Source organism: Athene noctua, chromosome 10, assembly GCF_965140245.1.
Source record: "Athene noctua chromosome 10, bAthNoc1.hap1.1, whole genome shotgun sequence".
Taxonomy (NCBI): Eukaryota; Metazoa; Chordata; class Aves; order Strigiformes; family Strigidae; genus Athene; species Athene noctua.
Window position 1 is genome coordinate 5,907,928 of NC_134046.1, and position 23,532 is coordinate 5,931,459.

General features: G+C 44.5%; 1 protein-coding gene across 2 annotated transcripts in view; it reads left to right on the plus strand.

Annotated features, from left to right (window-relative positions):
- SYNPR (synaptoporin) overlaps positions 1 to 23,532 on the plus strand; it is a 110,832-nt gene that overhangs the window by 81,767 nt on the left and 5,533 nt on the right. For both annotated transcript variants that reach the window (XM_074913881.1, XM_074913882.1), the window contains one exon: positions 16,354 to 16,552. In XM_074913881.1, coding sequence (XP_074769982.1) covers positions 16,354 to 16,552 — 199 coding nt within the window. The remainder of the gene's footprint in view (positions 1 to 16,353; positions 16,553 to 23,532) is intronic.

Here is a 23,532-nt window from a genome sequence, read left to right on the forward strand (position 1 = left end):
GGATCTGCAGTTTCCAACAGTCTTGCTTATTAGAAAACTGGAAATAATTGCTGGATAATTGTAGCATTCCATCATGTTGGAAAGATGATGCGAAACTGAGTTTATTTGCAGAAGGGATCCAGCTGAGGCTGTGGCTGGCCTGTGAACTGTCTGTGTGGCTCCCAGCTGTGGCTGGGTGTGCTCAGGTGGGGTGTGTGGCGTGTACAGTGGGGTGGATGACCACATGGTGTGAATGTACCTGTAATTCTCAGGTGAGAAGGGAAATGACACGTAACCAGCTGGTATTTTGGGGAGCAGAGTGAATATACTCAGGTTTTGTGCCATTTGGAACTTTCCATGCAAACCTGAGGCACATGCAAAAAGTGTGCAAAGATGCACAGACTATGTGGGGTAGCAGATGTGTGACTGGAAAATCTGGCCTGGTGCTACCTGTGGAACTTGGTGTCACTTTACTGTTTTATCTAAATATTCTTTTGACTTCCTCTGGAATTTGCTCTTTCTGCATTTCTCCTGTGCTTCTCCCACAGAGTGGAGAGGGGATGCTCTAAAAAGAGTGAGGTTAATTAGGAAGGGTAACATCTCATATTAGAGCAGTTGATACCCTTGGACAAAGCAGACACATTTTAAATTCAAGCTCCCTCACCAAGACTGTGATCCTGAAGCTCCTCTGCCTGCATGGGCATGTAGGCTTTGTGTAGGTAGGATGAATTTGCCACCAGCTCTCTAGCATCCAGGACCGAACAAGTCCATATTCACATGGCAGTTTCCTTTCGAATGCCTTCAGTGTTCTGATTATTGGCTGACAGCTGGGGGAGGTGTAGGTGGAAGGAGAGATGCTGCTGACACCGTGGTGCTGTTGTGGCTGTCAGCAGTGACACTGAAGCAGCCGAATACCTGTGCGCTGCTTTTTGAGCTGTGCCTTCCAGCATGACTTGAAATGAAGAAAGCTGTGGTACTGCCTGCTTTCATTCCTGTTACTGTGAGCTTGAGCTTTTCATTTCTAGAAGTCGAACTGCTAGACCTTGGCTAGTAGATGACTAAGTGTCAAGAGCTTTAAGCAAGTAAACAAAATTCTAAGCCTCAACAGGACATCTTGGCAAAGCAAGGAGACTTGGATGCTTTGGAAACGAAATTGAAGGAGCCTAAAAGTGTTCCCATTAAAGCAAGATCAGACAGGGGAAGGGAGTTTTCCAGACTGAAAGGGGAGGCATTTCACTTGTAACCATGTGCTTCTGAGGTCCATCACCTTAGAAAAAGAAAGGGAGGATGCAGGAGGGCAAAACCAGTGCTGATGGGGTTGGGGGATGTGTGATTACAACATACTAATTGCCAAGCTGACTTCAAACCAGTGATTCATGTAGCCCCAGGCCAGTCCTGAATGTACTGAAGCATTGCATGCCCCAGCAGGTAGCTCCAGATGCTTCTGCAAACCAAGGGCTGTCTCCAGACCCTCTTTTTCTCAACTTCAACCTAGAAGTTGCAAGAGTCTCCGGCAAACAATGTAAATAAATTCAAGAGAAATGGTTAGTTCCAGCAAACAGGGAGTTTTGAAGGGTAGAGTTAAAAAAGATCAAGAAATAATTAATATTAGTTTAAAATTACGCTAAGATGATAGTTGTGCTTGGCTCCTGCATTATCTTATTGCCATTGTAACTGGGAGCAGGGACTTGTGGAGCACCAAGGAAACCCCCGGCATAAGGTGATTGCTGCTTATTTCTGCCAGAATCACATTCTCTTTCCAGTTTAATTCTGGACCTGGCTTCATTTGCCCTTTGAAAGTGGAGACGTGAGGAAGTACAGATAAGTACATTAGTTACTCTAATGGTCTCCTCTAGTGATCTGAAGTGATGCTTATGCATAGCTGGGAGAAGCAATCCCTTCAGAGAAAAGCCCGTGTGGTGGGTACCTCTGCGGGGCTGTTGTGTGGCAGGAGCGTGCAGAGGCAGAGTCATTCCCTGTTTTAGGGGTACCCTGTGCCAGGGTTCATGCTACTGTGGTGCACTAACCACAGAGAAGTCTCTCCAGCATCACTGCTGAGTACTTAAACCTGAATCTGGCTCCATCTCTCCTGGAATACAAGGGGAGGTGGATGCTTTTCTATCTGCAACTACAATTCATTTAAGCTTCCTGCAACCCACATCCATGACCCTGTAGTCACGCTGTAATACGCAAAGAAACCTGTAGTCCAAACCCTAATACCCCCCAGCAGTGCCTCCTGGAGCTCTGCCACACTTTTCTGGGTATCCTGACAGACTCCTCCATGTCCAAGCTGATATTCGTAAGGCCATTTCAAATAGTCACCCGAAGTTTCCTTTCATTTCTTCTGTCTGATTCTAGTTTTATCACAAAGGATTTCTTTACCTCTTCATGCTTTAAAACACAAATCAGTCTTTCTTCTGGATACCTGTGTATGCATTTCAAAAGTTTTACAAGTTCAAATATGGAAAAATCTCTCTGGCCCCGCACTAGCAGTTTTTCTCAGCATTAGGATATGTGCTTGGTACAGTATCTATTGCAAATTTGGCACGCATTAGGTTGTTCATCAGCTTGACCCTCACCCCAGTAATGATTCAAGTGGGGGGGGGGGAAAATCAGCATCTTGGAATTATTTGTTACTTTCGCAGTCCATCACCCTTTCAGATTGGATTTGTCACTCATCCAAGTGCCCGAGGCAACATTTTTTTCTGCAGTAAGGGTCCTGGTGAAGGTCCTATTTGTTTATTTTTATTATTTTCTTCTGATCCCAGCAACATTTTTATCATGTACTTTGCTATTCATTGTTTTTAACTTTGATAGCAAGTGGTTGACTAGTATACCTACTGTGCACGTTTTTGTTGCTGGTATTTATTGTTTTAAGGTGCTTTTTAACAATCCTTGTAAAAGCAAATTGGTTTGGTTGCCAGTTCAGTTTTCAGACTTATCAAGTCTGTGCTGAAGATTTTTGCTACTTAATTGTTCATGTCAGAAACTTAATGTTTTTCTTGTAATTGGCAGAGTTGCACTGAAATGTTTGGGCTTCTTCAGCTACTGATTTAAATGAAACTTTGCATAGCAGAAGCGCTCTCATGACGCGGTGCTGTGCAGGCGGGCAGCACGCTGCCAGCCAGAGATGATAATATCACCTGCTGCTTTGTGGTTATCTCACTGGCAAATCCTCTCTGGACAGAGGGAGGAATGCCTCCTGTGATGCTGCACAGGACCTGTGGCAGGGTGAGAACCGGAGCGGAGAGGTTGGGCTGCAGTGCGATGGCGAGGGGGCAGCGTTCCAATACGAATCCGTTAAGTCTTGAGACAGATCCCAAACTAAAATCTTCTTGCCTTTAGCTTTTGGAGGTGCTGTAGCCCAGCCTACCTATGGAGGGTATTCCCAAGTTAAATGCTGCATGGGAATTCATTTGGAGTGTATCTTGCCTTTTCCTACGGCATTCATCCCACAAGCTACTTGGAAAATATTGGCCCAGAGGATTCTATGATTAAATTTTAAAAACAGTCTCACCTAAGCCAATGGTTAAGGTAAGTATGTGCATAGGTGTTAGGAGGATGAGCCATAGTTACTAGTGGAACAGAATAGAAAGTTCCTGGTGATGTGAGCTCCTGATGGAAGAATATGGCTGTGCACATCTTTGGATCAGAGCAGTGAGCAAAACAAATGTTGTTTTCCATTTTATTTTAAATCAACTATTAGTATCTTTCCAGTGTGATAGTAAAACTGTCTCTTGAACTAATCCTTGCTTCTGAAGGGGAAGGAAATTGTATTTTATGGGAGCTTTTAATTCGCTCTAAGCACCTCATTTGAATAAAGACATTTCGATTGAGCCCCCTTTAAAGCGTACGCTTCGTCTGCATGCGATGGGTAGGCTAGTCTTTCATTTGAAATATGACAACCAGATCTAAATTGCCTACTTAGAAGCTACAGATGATAATTAAGGAGAAAGTAGCTAACTCTTTATGCTTTGCAACTATCTTTCTTTGGAAAAAGCCTCCGTTAATATTAGCACATTTCCGTGCCAGAGCGTGCTAGCCTTCTTTTTTATTATCCATTTGTAGTAAATCTTGTGACAGAATTCAGTAGAAAACATTTTGGCCAAAAGATTATAAATGTCTATTATGTCTGGGAGTCCAGGAGCTGCTGATAAATAGGAAGTCTTTAAACGAAGTAATTGGCTGCTATGCTGACTTTCAGCAACTATGGCAGGCTCCCCTGCCAGCTGTCTTGGTCTGCCATACCACTTGAGGATGGGAGATAGGAAGGAATAAAGTCATCTAGACGGTTAAAATCCCTGTGTTCGTTGCACAGAAGATTTCCCCCTTCTGCAAAAGCAAATCGTGGCCTCGTAACAGTTCTGTGGGTAGACGGAAGCAGAAGGCAGCCAGCAGAAGTTGCAGGAGCTTCAGGTGTGCTCTGTGCCAGAATGTAGATGCCCTAGTTCCCAGGCGGATTTGGCAGAGCTCCCGGGAAGGTGAGAGGCGCTGGTTAAACTCTGCATGACCCGTTCCAGCTTAATGAAGAGAGCAATCTCCATCCTGGCACTTCTTAGATCAAAACTTGGTGCCTTTTGAATAGCTGTGTGTCTGCACAAACAGGAGTTGCAGGGATGGTCGGGTGAAGGTCAGTGGCGAAGAGCACGAGCTGCCTGGTCACAGTGGTCCCTTCTGGCTCTGCAATGGGTTGGTCCATGAAACCTGCATTAATCTAGTCCTTTTCCTTGGTAAACCGTGACCACCCCAGTGCTCAAGCACTGCAGATCTGGGGTTAACATCCGAACTGACAAGGAAAGGTGTTCAATAATGCATCAGCGAAGCTGGAGACTTTCATCAGTACCCCCAGTTCTATAAACTGGCTCTTTAGGATGGGCACTAAGGGTTTGGTCGTGGCATTAATTATCTTCTTCCACAACAGTTTTAAACCCTGATCTCATCAGTGCTTTTTTATACCTAATTTTGGCCTCTTGCTGAATAGATTTGCCTAACAAGGAGTTCTAGGTTTTAACTACTGTTAGTGGAAACTGGAAATGATGCAAGTGAGGAGCATAATGTTGCATCCTGCAGAGAAAAATTCAGCAAATAAAATCCTTCAAGATACAGACATCTCAAATTATGACACCTTCACAAAAGTCTTGTCATAATCAATGTGACCTAATGATGCAAAGCAGGCTGAAGCAGTAAGATGTATTTTTAACTAGGAAATACAGACATTTTGGAGGTTTTTTTAGTTGATTTGTACATTCTGGTAATTTATAGGGCTGTCCAGAAAATTGCAGCTCCATTTTTTTCAAAGTATTTTTGTCAATGGAAATCCAGTAAAAAGATTTTATTCCATAATGACATGGACACAAGCACTTTCTGAACTATTTAAAAACATGGCCCCAGCACATGTCTTCCCTGGAGGTGAAGTCATCAGAGACCTCGGTCAAGTCTCTGTACTGAAGCAAGTCTGTAAGCAACCTGAACGTGGAGCTCTCGTAGCCAAGCTGAGAACTCTAATCAATGAGCTATTGGTTTAGAGCCATTAGCTCTTACATTCTCTCCTGGGCTAGGGAAAAGGTGAGCAGGGTCTGCAGAAAAAATAGATTTCTTTCCAGCTTTGCATGAACATAGTTTTTAATAGGAAAGAATATTTCACATTTTTGTAATCAGCTCCAGTTATTATTGGAAACATGATTTGATTTATATTGTGCATGACTACAGACTACTGAAGTAATTAAAAATCAGCAAATCAGTGTTTTCCAGTGTCCATGAGTCTTCAATGACCACACTGTCTCTGGGAATACTGTCTTCAGACCAAGAGGATAGTAGAATGGGAGGAAATGTCTGTGCTTTTGTACTTGGACAGCCCTGGTCTGCAGAAGTGGCCGTCAGTGAGCACAACGTACAGTTTAATTCCTGTTGTCAGGGAGTTTGAAATCATTGCTGGTCTGATTAAAACAGACAACAATAAGGATGACTTTGACTTTTCTAGTTTTGAGTGCCTCTTCCTGCCCCCAGTTACAACCTTCAAAACCCACTTTGTAGACACCTTCAAGGCTGACAACTTGGCTAAAGAATGGTTTTTACTGCCAGTTCGCACTTTTGTTTGAACTGTGGATAAGTGCAGTCAGGGGCTGGAAGATGCTTCCAGTCCCTTGACACTTTGCTCCTGCATGAGATCTATAGAAAACCACTAGAAATATGATACAGCCACATCTTTACCTTCTCTTTGAGGTTGACCCTCTGCACGTGGTCCTTAGCAGAACCGATGCACTGTATGAAGGCAGAGGTCATCCCCTGCCCACACAATTTGCTAGCTGATCTGAGTGGCTTAGCTTCTGTGCCAAACTATTTTGTACACAGCCAAGAAGCCACGGCCTAAGGGTGGCTGCATAAGTGGCAAAGTCTTTGCTCATTCGTGCTGTTGCTGTGTTGGGCTCTGCACAATATGCTGCTTGAGTAGGTCAGAGAAGGAGGTCTGGCTACCAGTATGTGTAAAACTAAAGTCCCTGGTCCGTTGCACAACCAGGGAGAGGCTGACTACTCCAGCCAGTGAGTTTGTCACAGGGCAGCAGTTCTGCAGACAAGATTTTTCCAGATGTTGAGGTTGTCTTAGTTGCCGTTATCCTCCAGCTTCTACTTTGTAGTTTTTAATCCCATAAAACTTGAAGCAAACACATCCTTGAGGACTGAACAAGGACCACAGAGGAGGCTTGTGTTGCTTTGCAACTCTTCAGACTGGTCAGCTGTTGTCTTCTCTTACAAATAATCCATGCACAAACATTGCATGACAGAGTTCATGGGCACACAGCTGGCTGGGAAGTAAGTGAGGAAGGAAAGTGGTAGCAACTTTCTGAAGATGGTGTCTCCTACGGAGGAGGGAGAACACTGCTGCTTAAATCTTTGTTCGTTTCTAGAAACTATTCTTTTGGCACTCAGAGTAATTGGATTCTTGATGACTTTAGATGGTATTGATCCAGACTGGCTTATTTCGCTTCATAAAGGCTGTATTTTATGCTTAACGCTATTTTGCTGCCAGAAAAATTTTTCATTAATACTTTAGCTAGAATTTGTTGTTAAGGTGGAAGTCACTTTTGGATTTGTTAATATAGGCAGCTTTTTCACAATTTGAACTTTTAATATATATTCATGAATAGCCTCTGCGGTATTGTGCAGCGATGGTGTTTTATCTGTGCCTGCCACAAAGGCTTTTTCTAAAAGTCAGGCTTTTTACAACTTCCCTTACAAATTTCTTTCTGCACATTTTCATGCTGCCAGTACCAAAGCAACCAAAGCAGAAACCTTTGGCTTTGCTTTGTTTAGCACTTGATCCCACACCCCAGATGAAGTGTGGCGACCCAGCTAAGGGACAATCAAACACACATCCTTCCCCTTTCCTCTGCTCCCAAATGTGCATTCTCTGTGCTGCAGCCCTGAAGGTTTCCCCTTCCCTTTCCTGGATAACTGGGATGTCTTCAGTCTCCTCCCGCACCTGGCTTCTACAGGAATTGATTTACCAAAGAGTTTAATGCAATATTTCTTATTTAATAGACTCCGGAGAGGGTGGGTGTCCAACCCCACCCAGCAGAGCCCCACTCAGTGAGGTGCCTCTCGCTGTCCTGCCTGGATTCCCAGAAACAACACTTCATGGGTTATTTGGTGTGAAGGTGCTGGCAGTTTGTCCACAGGTCTGTCAGCAAGTCTGCCTTGGCTCCTGCCCCGTGTGCTGCTCAGTCTGCGATCGAGCCCACAGGCTCCCTGAGAAAAGGATTTGATGTGTACTTCAAATGAAAATATTTTAACTGGAAGCTTTATTGGAGTCATGCCGTAAAACTCTACAGAGGACTTAATTTGATTAAGTGCCTTAGGACAATATACTTGGGGCCATTATAGTTAAAATACGAAGTTAATGTAAATACAATACAAAAGAATGGAAGTTGCTGCATCTTCTGTAATTGGTGTTTCATTTATCTCAGCTGGTCCTGGAGATGAAACTGCTGATTTCAGGGTTTATAAACCTAGATTAAACTGTATGTGGACGCTGCTTCTAACAGGGCAAAGGGTTTATGCTTTCAGGTAGTTCCATGTGAACATCAGGTGACACCCAAGAATTTGAATTGATTTTACGTGGAGTTCGTGGCCTATTTGTTTGATTGCAGAAAGCAAGGTGAGTTGGAGGTGTCTGAATGCCATGAAGGAGTGTGAGCAGCAGCAGAATGTGTTGGGGTGCAGGAAGGGGGGCTCAGCGGTCCCATATTGCTCCATGCAAACGAGGATTTGTGATACTCACTTTCCAAAAATGGTCTTATTAGATTCAGTGACTGGGTTTTGGGCCTATGCTTTTTATTGCTTATGATGTATCTCTAGATGTTTAGATCTTTGTAGATTGTTCTTCAAATAGATGCTTTTGTCCTGCTCTGACAGAGGTTTGATAGCTTGGAAGCTGATTCCCGTGTCTCTCCAGAGGAGAGGGCAGCAGGAGGGACACCAGAGCCATGGATCAGTCAGGATCTCATGGTGGGACCAGGTAGCATTGGACAGTTGTCTGTGTGACAATGCAAATACATGCCTGTGGCATTTCCAGGCCTCCTAATTTGTGTTGTTCCATGGACACTATGACTTTTTTAAGATAATAAAGAGTTACCTTCCTTCAGAGATAGTAGCTAAGCTTTCCAGTGCCCGAGAAGCAGCTCACCCCAAGAAAATAGCTCAGTGAAGGGGAACTGGAGAGCAATGCTGCCAGTCTGTGCCACAAGGAATGTACGTGCCCAATCCGAGAAGGTATTTGGGTTTGTAGAGACCGGTGGAGCATGTCTTTGAGTGCTGTGCTCTGCTTACGCAGCAAGGAAAAGCATGTGTTTCTGAGAAGAGCTGTGAAAATATCTCAGGAGATAAATCTGGGTCTGGATGTAGGCTTGGAAGTGGGGTTGGGATCACCCACTCAGCTTTCTGAGCGCTCCTGGCAGTGTGTGTTCTATAATGAGCCGTTTTATTTCTTTTTTGGTGCTACGATGGAGTACTAGGGTTTGCATTACTGCTACGTGCACAGTCTGGGGAGGTTCACTGCTATGGCTGGCACGCATCCGGGACATTTCTTCCTCAGTGTGATGAAGCTGTTGCATGGGCTGTTTTCCAAGAGCTTTGTGAAGGCAATCAATGGGACTGGGTCCTGCAAGAGGGATCCCAACTGCGGACACGGCACTGGTGCCCTCTCCCCACCACCGCTGGGGTTGTCCTTATTCTAGTGTCTTTAGACTCCGTCCTCAGAGGGTTTTGTAGCTTCCCGTCCTGGAAACCTGAGCAGTTTGGAGGGTCTCTGACTTGCTGTGTTAACAGGAGAAGAGATGTGAGGTGGAGAAGGGTGGAGCAGAGGGCACGCATGTTGTGATGCTCTGGGAAGCATTGCGATGTGCCTGCTCCGAGCTGCTTGCACGGGGGAAATTACCACCTCTCCCAGCGTGGCACATGCAGTGTGGTGTGTTGAGACGGAACTGTGGCTGGCAGCTTGTGCCGTTACAAACGGTACTGTAGGAAAATAGTACTGGCCAAATGTTGGCACAACAGTTACATGCAATGAGGGCTGGGAACCTGACAAGTTAAGAAATTGAAAATGGGGGGTAATATTTTCCATTAATTTGACTGGACATGAACCAGAAGAGAATATAGGTTGCTACAGTTTTCCTGGTGAGCTTCCCAGCAGCATCTTCTTGGGTTTTTTTGGTGATGCTGCCCTGGACATGTGTTTGCATGGTTATAAACCACTGAAGGCAGTTGTGACAAAGAGGAGATCTTTGGGGTGTTCAAATGTCCAGGACAGGAGTTAGAAATAAGTGTTTGCAAGTTGAAGTGTGTAATTGTGTAAAACTACTGGGGGTGTTGAATAATTCTAGAGATATATGGGCTTTGGGGTATATTTTGGAAGAAACTGAGAGGACAGAAGTTCAAAGTGAAATACTTTCAAATACTCTTTGATCAGCAAACTGTGTCCTTTCTTCCTCTAGAAAACAAAGAAACAAAAGACCAAGCTTGATTTGATGAGTCAGATGGAGAATTTTATTTTTGTTTCTTATCTCCAGAGAAAAATTAACAGATTTTGTGGGGAATGGGTATGTGGTAGGTATGGGGACAGGGTGTTTCTTTTGGGGGGCTGGTAGCGTGAGGTATGGGAAATTGCTGGGATGAGAGATATCAATAGGCACCTCACAGTTTCGAATGGCTGTGGCATAGGCAGGCAGCTGGGATGTGCATCATGGGACAGGTGGAGAATGGGAATGCTCAAGTAAATGGTAATTTCTTCATCCTGGAAAAAGAGCTGTTAGGGAGCAGGCTTGGGGTGGGAAAGAGTTGTTGCTGTGAGCAAAAGGGTAGAAAACTCCGGTTTTGCCAGAACATCAGAGGTGTAAAAGAGCCAGAAAGCAGTTGTCTCTGTGGTACCTGCTGGGCTAAGCCCATCACATCCCCACAGCTGTCCAGGGCTCTGTTAGCATTTTAGCTGTTGGACTTTGAAGGGCTGGAGAGAACTTCAGCATTAATGACTTCAAGCAGATCAAATGTGGTATTAACAGGCTGGCTGCCTCAAAAAGAGCCTGACTTCAACAGCTCAAGGATGCCTGGGTGCAAAGATCCAGATCCTATGGGAACTCCTGGATAATGGTTATAATTAGCAAAAAATATGGGCTGAGGGCAACTGCTTAGCAATGACTCCCTCTGCAAGAGTTCATGAGAGCTTGTAGAGTGGCTTCATTGCTGCAGGGTCTCCCCCCTTAGGGGTCTGTCCTTGGAGAGCACATCTGGGGTGAAGGAGGGAAGCAAGCTGCAGAGCTCAGCTCTGTCCACCCTCACAAAGGCTGGAAGGGAGCCTGTTCCTTGCTGTGTGGGCAGCCTTTCGGATAGCCAGGATTTAGCACCAAGCACACAGGGATGCCCAGCACTGAGGGAAATACTCTTTGCAGTGAGGTGTATTGCTTTCTTCTTGAGAACAGGCTTGGAAGAGTCAGTGGACCTCAGTTTCATTAAAGAAAAGACCTTTCTCAGGCAGATTTCTACTTTCACCTGAGTATTAAAGGTTACTTTTAAAGTTATCTTTTTTTGTGCAGGTAATATCTCTAGGGAAGTCTTATGGGAATGATGAGTTCTGCTGTGGGAGGGAAGGCTCCCATTTATTAGTGTTCTTCCACTAAACCTATGAAAAAATCCATATTCAGCACCTTGAGAAGGGGCACTTGCACAGGGACTGACTGACTGGAGGCACCAGTGTGAAAGCACATCAGCACAGACCTCTGAAAGGAGTAAGATGCAGTTTCCAGGGCTAGCTAAAAGAAATGCCTTTACTTCACATCCCAGAGAAAGGAAGATGAACTCCTTGTCACCTTCTTGTGCCTCACCAGAGCAGTTTGACTTGCTAAGGGGCCCTGTGCATTTCAGCATTTCACTGCTGTGGTTTGAAATGTCATTTTTCCCTCATTTTGGAGATTATCAGCGAAGATAAACATTTCACAACAGATTCCTCCGTGAGCACTACCTGCGGTAACTAATTTCCTGTGGTGTATTTCTGTCACTGCTTTGCAGACAGTAAATACAGTTGACAGTTTGACTACCAGAAACAAGTGAGGGGGAAATAAAGCCCAATGAAAGGATAATGGATCTTTGGATTCTTGCAAGCACGTGTGTGGGTGTTGCAGATTTTGCTCAAGCATGTAGACAGGTGGGGGGGTGGATTACAAGATGCTATTTTCAGAAAATAGGACAATCTGCCAAAACAGCTTTTTTTTTTGCCTGTTTTCTCCCATGTCCTAGTAGCGGAATGAAGAAACAGTAAAACCCCATTGAGAATTTTTGGAGGCGGAACTTTATCTGTTATTTATTAATCCAGGCACTGATCAAAGCGCAGGAGAGGAAATCTGTGCCGGTTCATCAATAATACTTGAGCACATACTTGCCTTTAATTGCATGTTCTGTTGGTTTCAAATCTAAGCCCTGCTAAAGGGGGAGGTTTTTTGAGTCAGACAAGATTAGATCACTTGGCGCAGACTCTCCTGCTTGGGCTCTGCTGTGTCTGCTGGTAGAGTGGGACATGGGACAGGATGGGTCTTGGAGGTAGTTGGCTCAAGGATCATCAGGTGGATTAGGCTCCTTGAAAGAAAAGAGGGGCTGTAATTAAAAGCAAACCATGGCTTGAATACTGTACTAAGGAAGTTCAGGAAGAAAAGGCAACTTCACATTTACATGGAGAGAGCACAGCTTCTGCTCCCCCACGCACATGTAACAGCTGTAGCTTTGTTCAGCGTGTCTGGCTTCATGTATTGTTTTCAGAGCAGGGGTAATTAGTGTCTGAAAATGTAACTGCTCTTCGCTATTGTGGAACAATGTAAAAATCCTTTTTTTCCACTGTAAAACATTCTTGCCCTCTTCAGATCTTGTCAAGTTAGACAATATAGCTGTCTTGTCATCATATTTCCCACGGCAACAGAAAGTTTGCCAAATGGTAGAAGAAACCTCAGAAGCTTCTGAGTAATTAATTACTGTGACTTCATCAGTGAAACTTGACTGCCTTTGGTGGACTTGCTTCAGATTCTGGTGAGTTTGAGGGAATTCAGACCCTGGATGGCTCAACAACCATGGCTGTTGTTAGCAAACAGACCCAGCAGGCGAAGGGGATGGTGTCATAGCGATGAGCAGCGAGGCTGACCTTAGTGCTGCTCTGCTGAGTGTGGGGTGCAAGGTCACATTCCTGAGTCATCAGCTTTATTTCTGAATTAATAACAATACTCTGCAATACAAGGCAAAAAGCACTGTCCAGCTCATTTTTGGAGGAAATTAGGGAGAAGAGATTTTTCATTACTTTTTTCCCTAATTAGGTAAACTTATTACCAAACTATTCCTTATTTGCACTGTCCGTCAATCAGTGAAAATCACTTCTGCTAATGCAGCCCAACAGTATTACTCAGATGTTAACAAAGCACATAGGCTGTGGTTGCAAAGAGCCACTCTTGGGGCTCCTGATTTTGTTTAGGAAATGGAGAGGCAAAGGTGAAAGGCAGGGGTGGTGCTGGAGATAAGCAAAGCAGCAGAAGGAAGACACTGGCCAAGGATGACTTGAAAGAAAAGGTGAGGTGTAAAGAAAAAGAGATAAGAGAAAATGAAAGAATAAGTCACAAGGAAGTAGAAGGTGGAACAGGTAGAATTGCATCAAAAGTGGGAGGCAGAGGTAGAAGCAATTTTTTGTGAGTCATCACCAAGCCATCCTGCCCCCAGAAAGGCTGACTCAGCAACACCTGTGGAAAAATCAGAGCTTTCCCTCTGAGATGCCATTCCAGATCAAAGAGGTTTTGATTAGTAAAACTGGATTTTCTGTCACTGATCTTCCCCTGCTTTAAAGAAACCTTTCAAATGCCTCTTGTGAAATCAGCATCCACCCTAACCACCGCAGGGCTTGGCTCACTCACCTCGCTTCCCTGTCTGTCTCCTCTTCCCAGGTCTGACTCATGGTCTATTTTGGGGCCCTTTGCACAACTGAGATCTCCGTTGTTTGGGCAGAGGTGAAATGGCCACAAGAGGCACTAATTACTGCACATCCTCTTAGAGGCTAGGGAAATCTAAAAAGAAAAGCAAGTGAATAAAAATAACTTGATGGAAGAAGGCTTCTGCGATCTGGAATCCCTGACAGATGCTTGGCCACAAAAGCCCTGCTGGGAAGATACTAGATGTTAATATAATATATGAACATTTTCTCTGGCTTATCACGATTCGGAACTAAAGTACAGTCAGGAAAACAGGGAATAAAAAGAAAGTGGTGTCAGTTACTTTGCCATGTTTCTGAAAGGCTGGAGGGCGGTTGGTGATTAGACTGGATGGGGCTGTGGGGTCTGAGGCCAGACAGTGATGCAGGGGGTGGGCAGCATCTCCTGGTCTAAATCTTGATAAAAACATTCGTTAAGTTATTTCATCTTTGGTATGTGCAGGAGTTTGAACTGCTACCTGCAACACCATGCGTTGCCTGGTGTGCTATTTCAGGACTCGAGGGGAGAAAAACCTAACCACCCTAAAGGTGTGTTTTACACAATAAAATGCATGTAGAGTTGCCTTGTTCTTTTTTTTTTTTTTTTTCCCCAGCACAATTGGATTGTATTTAATGTAGCTCAGCTCAGTTCCACAGTGCTTGTGAAAGCAATGTGAGGGTCAGAGCAATTCTCTAAAGCCTGTTTGCAGTGTGAGGTGGTAACACAAAACCATGGAGCTCCCGTCATCGCAGCAAAGCCTGGCTTTGCCGTGAGAGGGGCTGGAGCCTTCGTGCTGTGCTCAGCTGGAAAAGCAAATACCTCACCCCGCAGCGGGGCCGTCAAAGTCAGCGTGGTACCTGAGCATGGCCATTCAGATGCAGCAAATGTGGTTAAATATGTAAGAACCAGAAAATGCTACTTAAGCATTTGGTGGCTTGAGAGGGGGGAAAAAAGAAATAAGCAATACCCCCCCACACCTTGAACGCCTTTGTGTTGAGCTGCAAAGTGTGGGCTGATAGGGAGACCCTGGGTCTCCGGGTGGGCGGGAGCCCAGGGTGGTCCCCAGCCCTGGCTCTGTGCACTGTCACATGTGTCCCGTGGGCCGGGTGGAAGGTGAAACCTGGCTTGAACCCAGCCTCGGGTTCTGGAGAGGAGACCTGAAGAGGACCAGCTCTGGCTGCACAGCATTGCGTTCCCCTGGGGAAGGAGGGACAGGGCCAAGCTTCCTACTGATCCAAAGCCCCACAGGTGCTGCTGCTCTTTCCAAGGGGTTTTGAGCCAGGTTCCCAGTTTCATTCTGTGTCAATATAGCACCCAAGCAGCTGAGCATGAGGAAAGCAGAGAGAGCTTTCTTTTCAGACCATGCAAATCATACATTTCAAATCTTTCCATAATCCTGGTGGTGGGTTAAAACAAAACCGCTTTCTCTCCAGGCTGCAAAATTGGCGTGAGGCACTAGAAAATCTTCCTTCCCCCTTTTTCCCCTCCCTTTAAGAAAGGACAATAAGCCCTGACGAAAAGTGTGTGTGCACTGATGCCAGGAAGCTTTGAAACCAAGTCAGGAAACTGTCTGATCATGAGCGTTACAGTCTCATGTGTTCAGTTTTCGTCAGACTTTGCTGGGTTCGCGTAGGGGAGGCGAGTCATCCGCAGCTCATCTCTGCAATCTAGGCAGATGCCTTCCTTGTTTTCATCCCACCACTACTATAGCCTGAAAAGAAAATGCCTGAGGCAAATAACCGGTGTTATTCATCAACTGCTGATGAAAAGGTTCTGCCTACACGTTTGGGTACATTTAGTCTGGACCAGAAAAAGCAAGAAGTCATGCAATCCTCCGATGTCCATTAATCCATCTTCTGTGATTTCTACTGTGGGCACTTTGTTTTCCTCTGGGGACCTAACTTTTTATTTAGTCATATATTCATGGCTGCTGCTGCCGTTGGCTTGCTGTTGCACACATTAATTGCCCTTCAGCTGAGGAATGTCTCCCAGAAGGCCTCATCTTTTCTCCGCACCAGATCATAACTTCTTTAATTGCTGCTGTTAACTTGCTGCTGGCTTTGTCCCCTCCACTCGCCCCGTGCAGAGCAGAACAGCGTGATCCCTCGTTGGGCCCCACGTCCCCACTGATGCTAATTGGACCATGCAACAGGACCTGCCAAAACACCCCTGCCAAGGATCCCCTTTCTGAATCAGAAATTAAAGTTATTGTAGAAAAAAAGGGTCTGACAGGAGCTGCCAGACAGAATCACAAATCCATTAGCTCAGTCACTGGATGCAAACAGTGCATGAGTACAAGGTTAGGGCTTTGATTGCTTAAATCAGGGCATGCAGACCCTTTCTTTGACCCAGGTTGTGTATTTCTGCTGCAGCTTGGTTTTAAAAGCTTTCGATGTAGAAGCGCTATGTGGCTAACAGCCCCAGGTAGCTATGCGCTAGGAAATTTTACACAACAAAGTCGTGAACCAAGCACAGGCATCTTGTGGTCTTAGTATAGGGCGTAAGATCTGTTTTCTGCCACCTTGATTGTAAGAATTCGAGAATCAAATTGTATCTCATATCATCTTTCAGTTGTTGCCATGGCAAAGCCCTAGAGAGGAAGGGGGTTTGTACCAAACCATTGGAACATCAACTTTTCTCTGATTGATTAAAAGATGCGTTCAGGTCTTCAGTCTCACCTAGACACGCACGTGGAAGTAACCTCACATGTACGAGCAGCTCTGAAGAGCACAGGCTGCAAGACTACTTATAGGGTCAGTTATTCAATCAGGAGATCAAGCGCAACAGGAATGAGATAGGGAGACAGAACAAACGTATTTATATCTTTATTCAGGTAACAGTTTCCTTTTTCTATGCTTCACCTGCTGTTCTTTGGGATGTTTTCCAGGTTGCATCAAGTGAATTTCGATGCTCCCACTTGTGAAGGCAAGCGCCGAGAAAAGCTCTCCTTGATAGGAGACTTCTCCTCTTCAGCAGAGTTCTTCGTCACCATTGCAGTCTTCGCCTTCCTCTACTCACTGGCTGCCACCGTGGTTTATATCTTCTTCCAGAACAAGTACCGTGAAAACAACAGAGGGCCTCTAATTGTAAGTGTATATTTGCAGCATTTTCAGACATAGGTCTTAACCTCTTACTTTTTTTGGTGGCTGAGGCTGTGGTGTGATCTGGTCTGGGAGATCTAAGTGGCCCAATACCCAAAGCATCTCTGCATTCACCTGGGTTTTTTTGGTCTTAAAGATTTAACATCAAGGGTAACAGATACTATATGTAAGTAGAGCTTAGTCCTAATCTTGTATGTACTTGTGGGATTCCCCACTTCTCTCCCGCTGCCTGCAGTGATGATGTTCACACAACAATGAACATGTTGCAGGATTGGGGTCCAAGTCATACATCTGTGGCAGCAAAGCTTCATTGGTGGTGGAAAAAAGGGAAGAGGAGATCTTAGGCATCATCCTAACAGATAAATGGAACCATGTTCCTGACCAAAGACTAGCCAGGAAGATTTCTTATTGCTAATTATTGCATGGTTCAGCCAAATTATTTTGCTTTGGAGAATTATGTGGCTGGTTTTCTGGTATTCCCCTCAGCTCCCAGCACATTTGTGTCTCTATAAGGCTCCTCACCTTCCAGGTATCATTCAATGCACCCATCAAGCTGTGGCCATTCGTGCCTTGATTTTTGTTTTTACTGATTCCCACAGGTTTGTGATAAAAATCAAGTGTTGCTGTGCATTTCTTTTCTTATAAATCAAGACTGTAAAGCCAGGGAGAGCTATTTTGTTCTAGGTATCCATTACCTGTTAGTGATACACCCCTTGGTCTTGCTAGGCAGCTGTGTGTCATCCTCACCTGTGCTGAAGTTGGGTCAGGTCTCTGCATTTGCAGGCTGTAAGGTTGTCTCACACTCTTCCTCCCATGGGCAACCCTCTCCTCTGAAAGGGTAAGGTTGCACTAAGGTAGAGGAAATATTTCTCTGAAATCCTGAAGAGAGCAATTCAAAGGGAAAGTGGGGGGAGTTTAGTGAAGACAGATGTAAGGAAAGAGTTAATTCTGGATTTCAGAAAAATCTGAAGTTTACGGCTGACAGAAACCAGATATTTGGCTGAGACTTGTGCCTTAAGTGACTGAAAACCACCAATAAATAGCATCAGAAAAATATAACAGAAAGGAAAATAAATCACAGGCACAGAAAGGTAGTACCTGTTAAAGGAAATAACTACAGTAGCAGTCACCAAAAGATTAAACTGTAGGAAGGTAGTCTTAGCATCACAGGGTTTTGAGGGAAAGATTTTCCTGCTGCAAGCAGATGTGAGTTGTTTTATTTAAGTTTGCATCATTCAAAACTGATGAATTGTTACAGAAGGAAAAATTCTCATTCCACATCAAAGGAAATGAATCCTCTTCCTTTGGGGGTTGTTGAGACCTTTCCTCTCTCCCTAGAAAATGGTGAGGAAAGGAGGGGAAATCTTCACAGAGGGGAGGTAGAACAGGCAAGATAAAGGGGTCCCTACAGAAACAGTAAATAAATAAAGTGCCTTGCTTCTGCTTGATTCAGTTGATATCAAGTAATATCTCATTTCAAACTGTCTCATCAAAGAATTAGTTGCAGAGATCTGCCATTTTAACTTTCTTGTGGAAAATAATTATTTCTTCTGACCATCCACATTATCCTGTGTAGCAGTAGAAAAAGGAAAGAGGAAAAAATACTAATCTGTCAGATTATGATGTAGCTGTTTGCCATTGTCCAGGACTTTCCCCATAAAGCTGCTGCAGTCCTGTTTGTCACAGGATGCACGGCACAATCCGCTACAGCATTAATGTGCCACTGATTTAATTTGTTCTATGTAATGGGTTGTAATTGAATCTACATGTTAAATTTAACCGGTGTCTGTTACCAAAGCCTCTGTAATTTCCCAGTCTTTAAACCAAGCCTAAATGACCTTATTTGTTCAGAATATAAAGATGCTTCTGAGTTTGTCCTACAGCAGAAGCAGCTCCTGCTGGTGAGTGGTGTTGAATGTGGCTGAGGGTTATGCTCAGCTTATGCCTGTCAGGAAGGGGGGTCCCCATCTGCCCCAGCCACATGCTTCAGCATCTCCTCTTCACTGCCAGCTCTGTTGTATTGAGTATTTTTAGAAAAAAGACCCTTTTTCACCTGGCCCACATCCTTACTGGTCTCCCCTGAGGCTGCCCAGTGCAATGATTGCAGCACCACAGCCTGACTGGGTCAGGGCAAGTCCTACTGTGCCATGGAGATGTAGAGAAAAGGCAGAGCCCCAGGCAGAGGAAAAGCAAGCAGCTGTAGCCAGGAGGAATTCAAGGGTCAAGGGAAATTCAGAGTGAAAAGCAGCTTCCCACAGCTGCAGGGCTCACCTAAGGGATATAACACCTTGTGCAAAGGAGGCGGGCGATGCATCCTCCAGCTCCAGGCAGATGCTGCACTGAACTGACGTACCCAGCAAGATCACACATAGATCAGATCAGATGTGTGAGTATGTGTCATCCCTGAGATTGTTCATCCCGAAGAAAAGTGCTGCAGAAATCTTGAGGTGCTTTGTGCAGGCCTGAGTCCAGCCAGCAGCCCCAGCACGTGTCGGTGCAGGAGACAGGGCAGCCCTCGCTGCTCCTTTGTCACCAGGCGGGATCCATGTGTCGGGCACCGTTTCCAGACTACCAGTTTTTTACCTCTTAGCGAAGAGTTAGAAGATGATAGTTTCATCTGTCCTCTCTTCTGCTGCAGTGCCTGATCACAATTTCATATTTAAAACCCTTCCCATCTTAAGCCTTGTACTTCCTCTTGGCTTGATACTTGCTCAGTCTGGGGTGACATCTGCCTTTAAGTGGCACGCTCTCAGAGCTGGCTGCCTTTCCTCCTGACAAATTTTCAGGATTTGAAAAATGAGTGTGACAGGAGAAGTGGAGAGAGGAGGAAAAAAAAACCTTTCACTTGAAATTTTAAAATATTTTTTTTTCAAAAAACCCTTGCACAGACAGTCAGAGCACTACGAATGCATTACCAACTTGCAGCAGCCTGACTGGATGCAGAATATACGATTATAAAGAATTTAATGACTGCTAAGTCAGGTGAAACTTGCGGAGAAAATTTCGGTCGCAGATATTTCACGTTTACCTTGTTTATACAGATATAGGGAAACCCGACTGCATGTGCTGAGAACTCAGCGAACCATCACTTTAGCTGTGGAAAAATATTTTAACGTTCAGTGTGAAGTGAGACATCATGGAAAGGAAATATTTCCAGTAGGAGAAGCTTCTTTAACTCCTTCCACAGCTGTTTGAACGGCACCGGCATGTTTTATTCACTGTGCAGTGAGCCATGTCTGTTGCTAACGTCGCCTGTCAGGTTTTGAGGATAAAAATCTTCCTTTTGGTCACACAGGGCCCCGGCTGTGTTACTCGTCTGTGGTGGAGGTGGGAGTCTCCCCTTCCCACAGGCCTGGCAGCCCTGAGCCCTTGCCATGTGTGCCCTCTGCTCGTCTCACTGGCTCCACGGAGAGATTGTTGGGGGGGGTGTGTTTCATACTAAATAGATTAACCTCAGAGATGACCTTGGGTTCCCAATTCCTAAAGGAACAAGGAGCAATTTACCTGGGATTATATACCTAATAGATATGTGCTGTGTGTTTCTGAGCTCTGCAAACCGCAGCTGTGATTTTAATTTCGTTGCAGACTCCTGCCCCATGCACACATACAGCGAGGAGCTGGGGGCTCGCCTTGGTGGTTACAAGTGCAAGCAGGTTTCTCAGATGACTGATTAGTGCTTAAGAGCCTGAAATATTTTAAAGAAAATAATTGGAGCTGGTGACTTAGATTTTAATGAATGCAACATACAAAATCTCACCAATTTTCAGCATATCTGCCTCTCTCAGACCAACCTAAGCTGGTTTCCACTCACGTAACACCACACACACCCTGGGGAGGCATTGCTGATTGCAGTGAGAGCAGAGATGAGCTGCACCCTGGGACTGCCTAGCACCTCTGTCTCAGTGCCCTGCTTCAGATCTGTACGTTTGCAGCTGCTTGCAAGCAGAGAGTAACAGTCCTGACGTGAAGTTTTAGAGGATCAGGGGTAGATGCTTCCATATATCTCTGGCGTAGAAAAATAAATGAAAAAATAGTCATGGTCAATGTGTGTCAGTATCCAACACTCAGACTTCTTACTTTTTCCATAGTTTCTGCATCCCGTATGTACTCCATTTAAAACCCACACTCTGACAACTCTCTGTGCCTTCAGGTTTGTCTTTGGGAGGTTATGGATTGGCCATGAAAAAACACATGCATTCATGTATAAATATAAATCACAGTATTCCAATCAATTAATATAAAAGTATAAAATTATTTAGCCAAGTGACTGACATAGCCCTGAAAAGAGATATTTCATTTTTATAATAATTTTATAATCTTGTTCTTACAGTGTATAAAGATGCTTACGTGTAAGATGAGATCATACCTTCACATCTGGGGTCCCGCGAATAATCACGCTAAGCAGAAAGGCATTTGGTTCTTTACATATGTTGTGGACCAAGTGAGTTAAGTGCACTCCCGATCTGCTCTTTGGTCATGTCTTTGATTAAACATGTTTTATTTCCTCCCCTTTGTTGAGCTTTCTAGAAAATAGATAGGAAAAGAATAAAGAGCCACATATAAAAACAAAGACTGAATCCTTTGCAGTTAAAAAATGAAATTATGAATAACCTGAATAATTCTTTGCATTTCAAAGAGCTGTTTCAGCCTGCTGTGGTCATTTCCTTTTTGAAACACAAGCCAAGGTGATCTTGCTGTACACGCTGGTGCCTCCCAAAGGGCTCTGCACGTCCCGGCCAGAAGCAGGCTTGCAAGGCCATACACCATTGCAAGAAGCGTGTAATTCTTTCAAAGCTTCATTCAGCAGAAAATCTGGACTGGGACCTTGTTCAAACCAAAAAAGAGCTAAAATGCCACTGTAGGAAGGTGTTTGCTGCCTGCAGCAGCCTGCTGTTGGCTACCTTCCTGGGCTAGGGCCGGGACTATGGCTTTTGTTGGGGTGGCTCTTAAATTTTTAGGTCAGTTGTGATGGTGAAAGCAAATCCTCAGAGCAATTTGCCCCTTCTTGGGTAAAGAAATCTCCCTCTGCTCCTGCATGGTTGTCTGTGGAACCTGTCGTCAGTGTTACTGGGCTAGAGAGGCTCTGGCTGGGAGGGTTTATAGCCTTCCGTGTCTGAGGAGCTGCTCTCTTGTATGCTGCAAGTGTATGAGAGGGTGTTGCCAAATGAAAAGGTTTCATAGCATGAGCGTCTGAGGATGGAAACGCTTACAGAGAGGCACTGAAAGCCTGGTGTGGAAGCCAGATATGGGGCCAGCAGCTGTGGTTCAGCGAGGGAGGAGGGAGGGGAGCGCAAGCATCGAAGGGATGCCAGGCACCCTCCGGCCAGAGCTGAGGTTTTGCATGGCTTCAAACTTAACAGCCCAGGGCCATGTCCTGGTTTCTTCTGGGATAGAGTTAATTCTCATTTAGAAGCTAGAACAGTGTATTTTGGATTTAGTGTGGGAACAACACTGAATATACGCTGATGTTTTAGTTGTTAAGTAGTGCTTATCCTAAATTAAAGATTTTTCAGTTTCCCGTGCTCTGCCAGTGAGCAGGTTCACAATAAACTGGGAAGGAGTGTGGCTAGGACAGCTGACCCAAGCTAGACAAAGGGCTATTCCATACCATAGAATGTCATGACCAGTATATAAACTGGAGAGAGTTGGCTGGGGCGTGGATCGCTGCCTGGGGACTGTCAGAGCATCAGTCAGCAGGTGGTGAGCAATTGTGTTGTGCATCACTTGTTTTTGTTCTTTTTTTTTCTTCATTTTTTTGTATCTGTTTTCATTACAATTATTATTGTGGTTTTTATTATCATTATTATAGTTACTTTAGTTATTAAACTTCTTATCTCAACCCATGAGTTTTACTTTTTTTTTTTTTTTTGATCGTCCTCCCCATCCCACTGTGGGGGGAAGTGAGCAAGTGGCTGCATGGTGCTTAGTTGCTGGCTGGGCCTAAACCATGACAGACTGTTGTGCCAAACTTGGACCACAGTGGCTGGGAGGGAGAACAGGGGACCGAGTGCACGCAGTGACACGTGTTACAGAGTTCTGGGGGTTGCTGAAGCCACCGACCACCTCAGAGCAGATGAAACATGTCCCCTTTCCCGAGCAAACAAGCAGCTTCTGCAGATGCTTTCAGCTGTGAGAGATTGCGCTGAACACTGGGGGATCCAAAACTGTGCTCAGGAGACTTAAGTGACTGTAAGTGACTGCCCCTCCAAAGATGGGCATTTTGCAAAAGCCAGTAGCTTGATAGCAGTGAGAAACGTTTCAGTTACCATGAAAAGAAAAGGCATTCACAGTTCTATTCTAAACCATAAAATATATAAAATTGTTCCAAGTAGGCATTTTTGGCAAACTCAGTAATAGCAAGTTTCAACTTGAAAAAGACAGCAAGAATTTTTTTTTTTTTTTTTGTTACACATACTTCAGGCTCTTAAAAACTCCCTCCTTGGATATTCAGCATATTTTAAATCTTGTTTTCTGCTTTCTCCTACACGTTCCTATTTTGCCTCCTTCCCAAAGGCACCTGTAGGCAGACCAAAGTATCTCAGTTGAGATCTGAGAAAGAAACTTTGCAATTAGGAGTATAGTGTAACCGTACAACAATACACATAGAAGAGATCTGTAGACACCATTTCAAGAGAGCAACTACAAAAATTACTTTGTTCCAAAGGAAAAAAAAAAAAACAACAAACCAAAAAACAACCACCCATGCTATGAGGATATTAAACATTCAAATGCAAGCTTTGTTTTAGTATGCAGACACTCCGGCTTTAATTACCAAGGAGAAATTCCCCAGATAGACATTAAGCCACAGAACAGCTTAGCTTGAAATTCACTTTTATTTTCAGCATGTCATTATCTTGTAACTCTGTTCCACACAGAGCTGTGAAAATGTTCAGCCAGAAATCCAAACCCACTTGAAAACGAGAGAGGTTCAAGTTCCAGCCAAAGCTGAAGGTTAGCAAAGATTC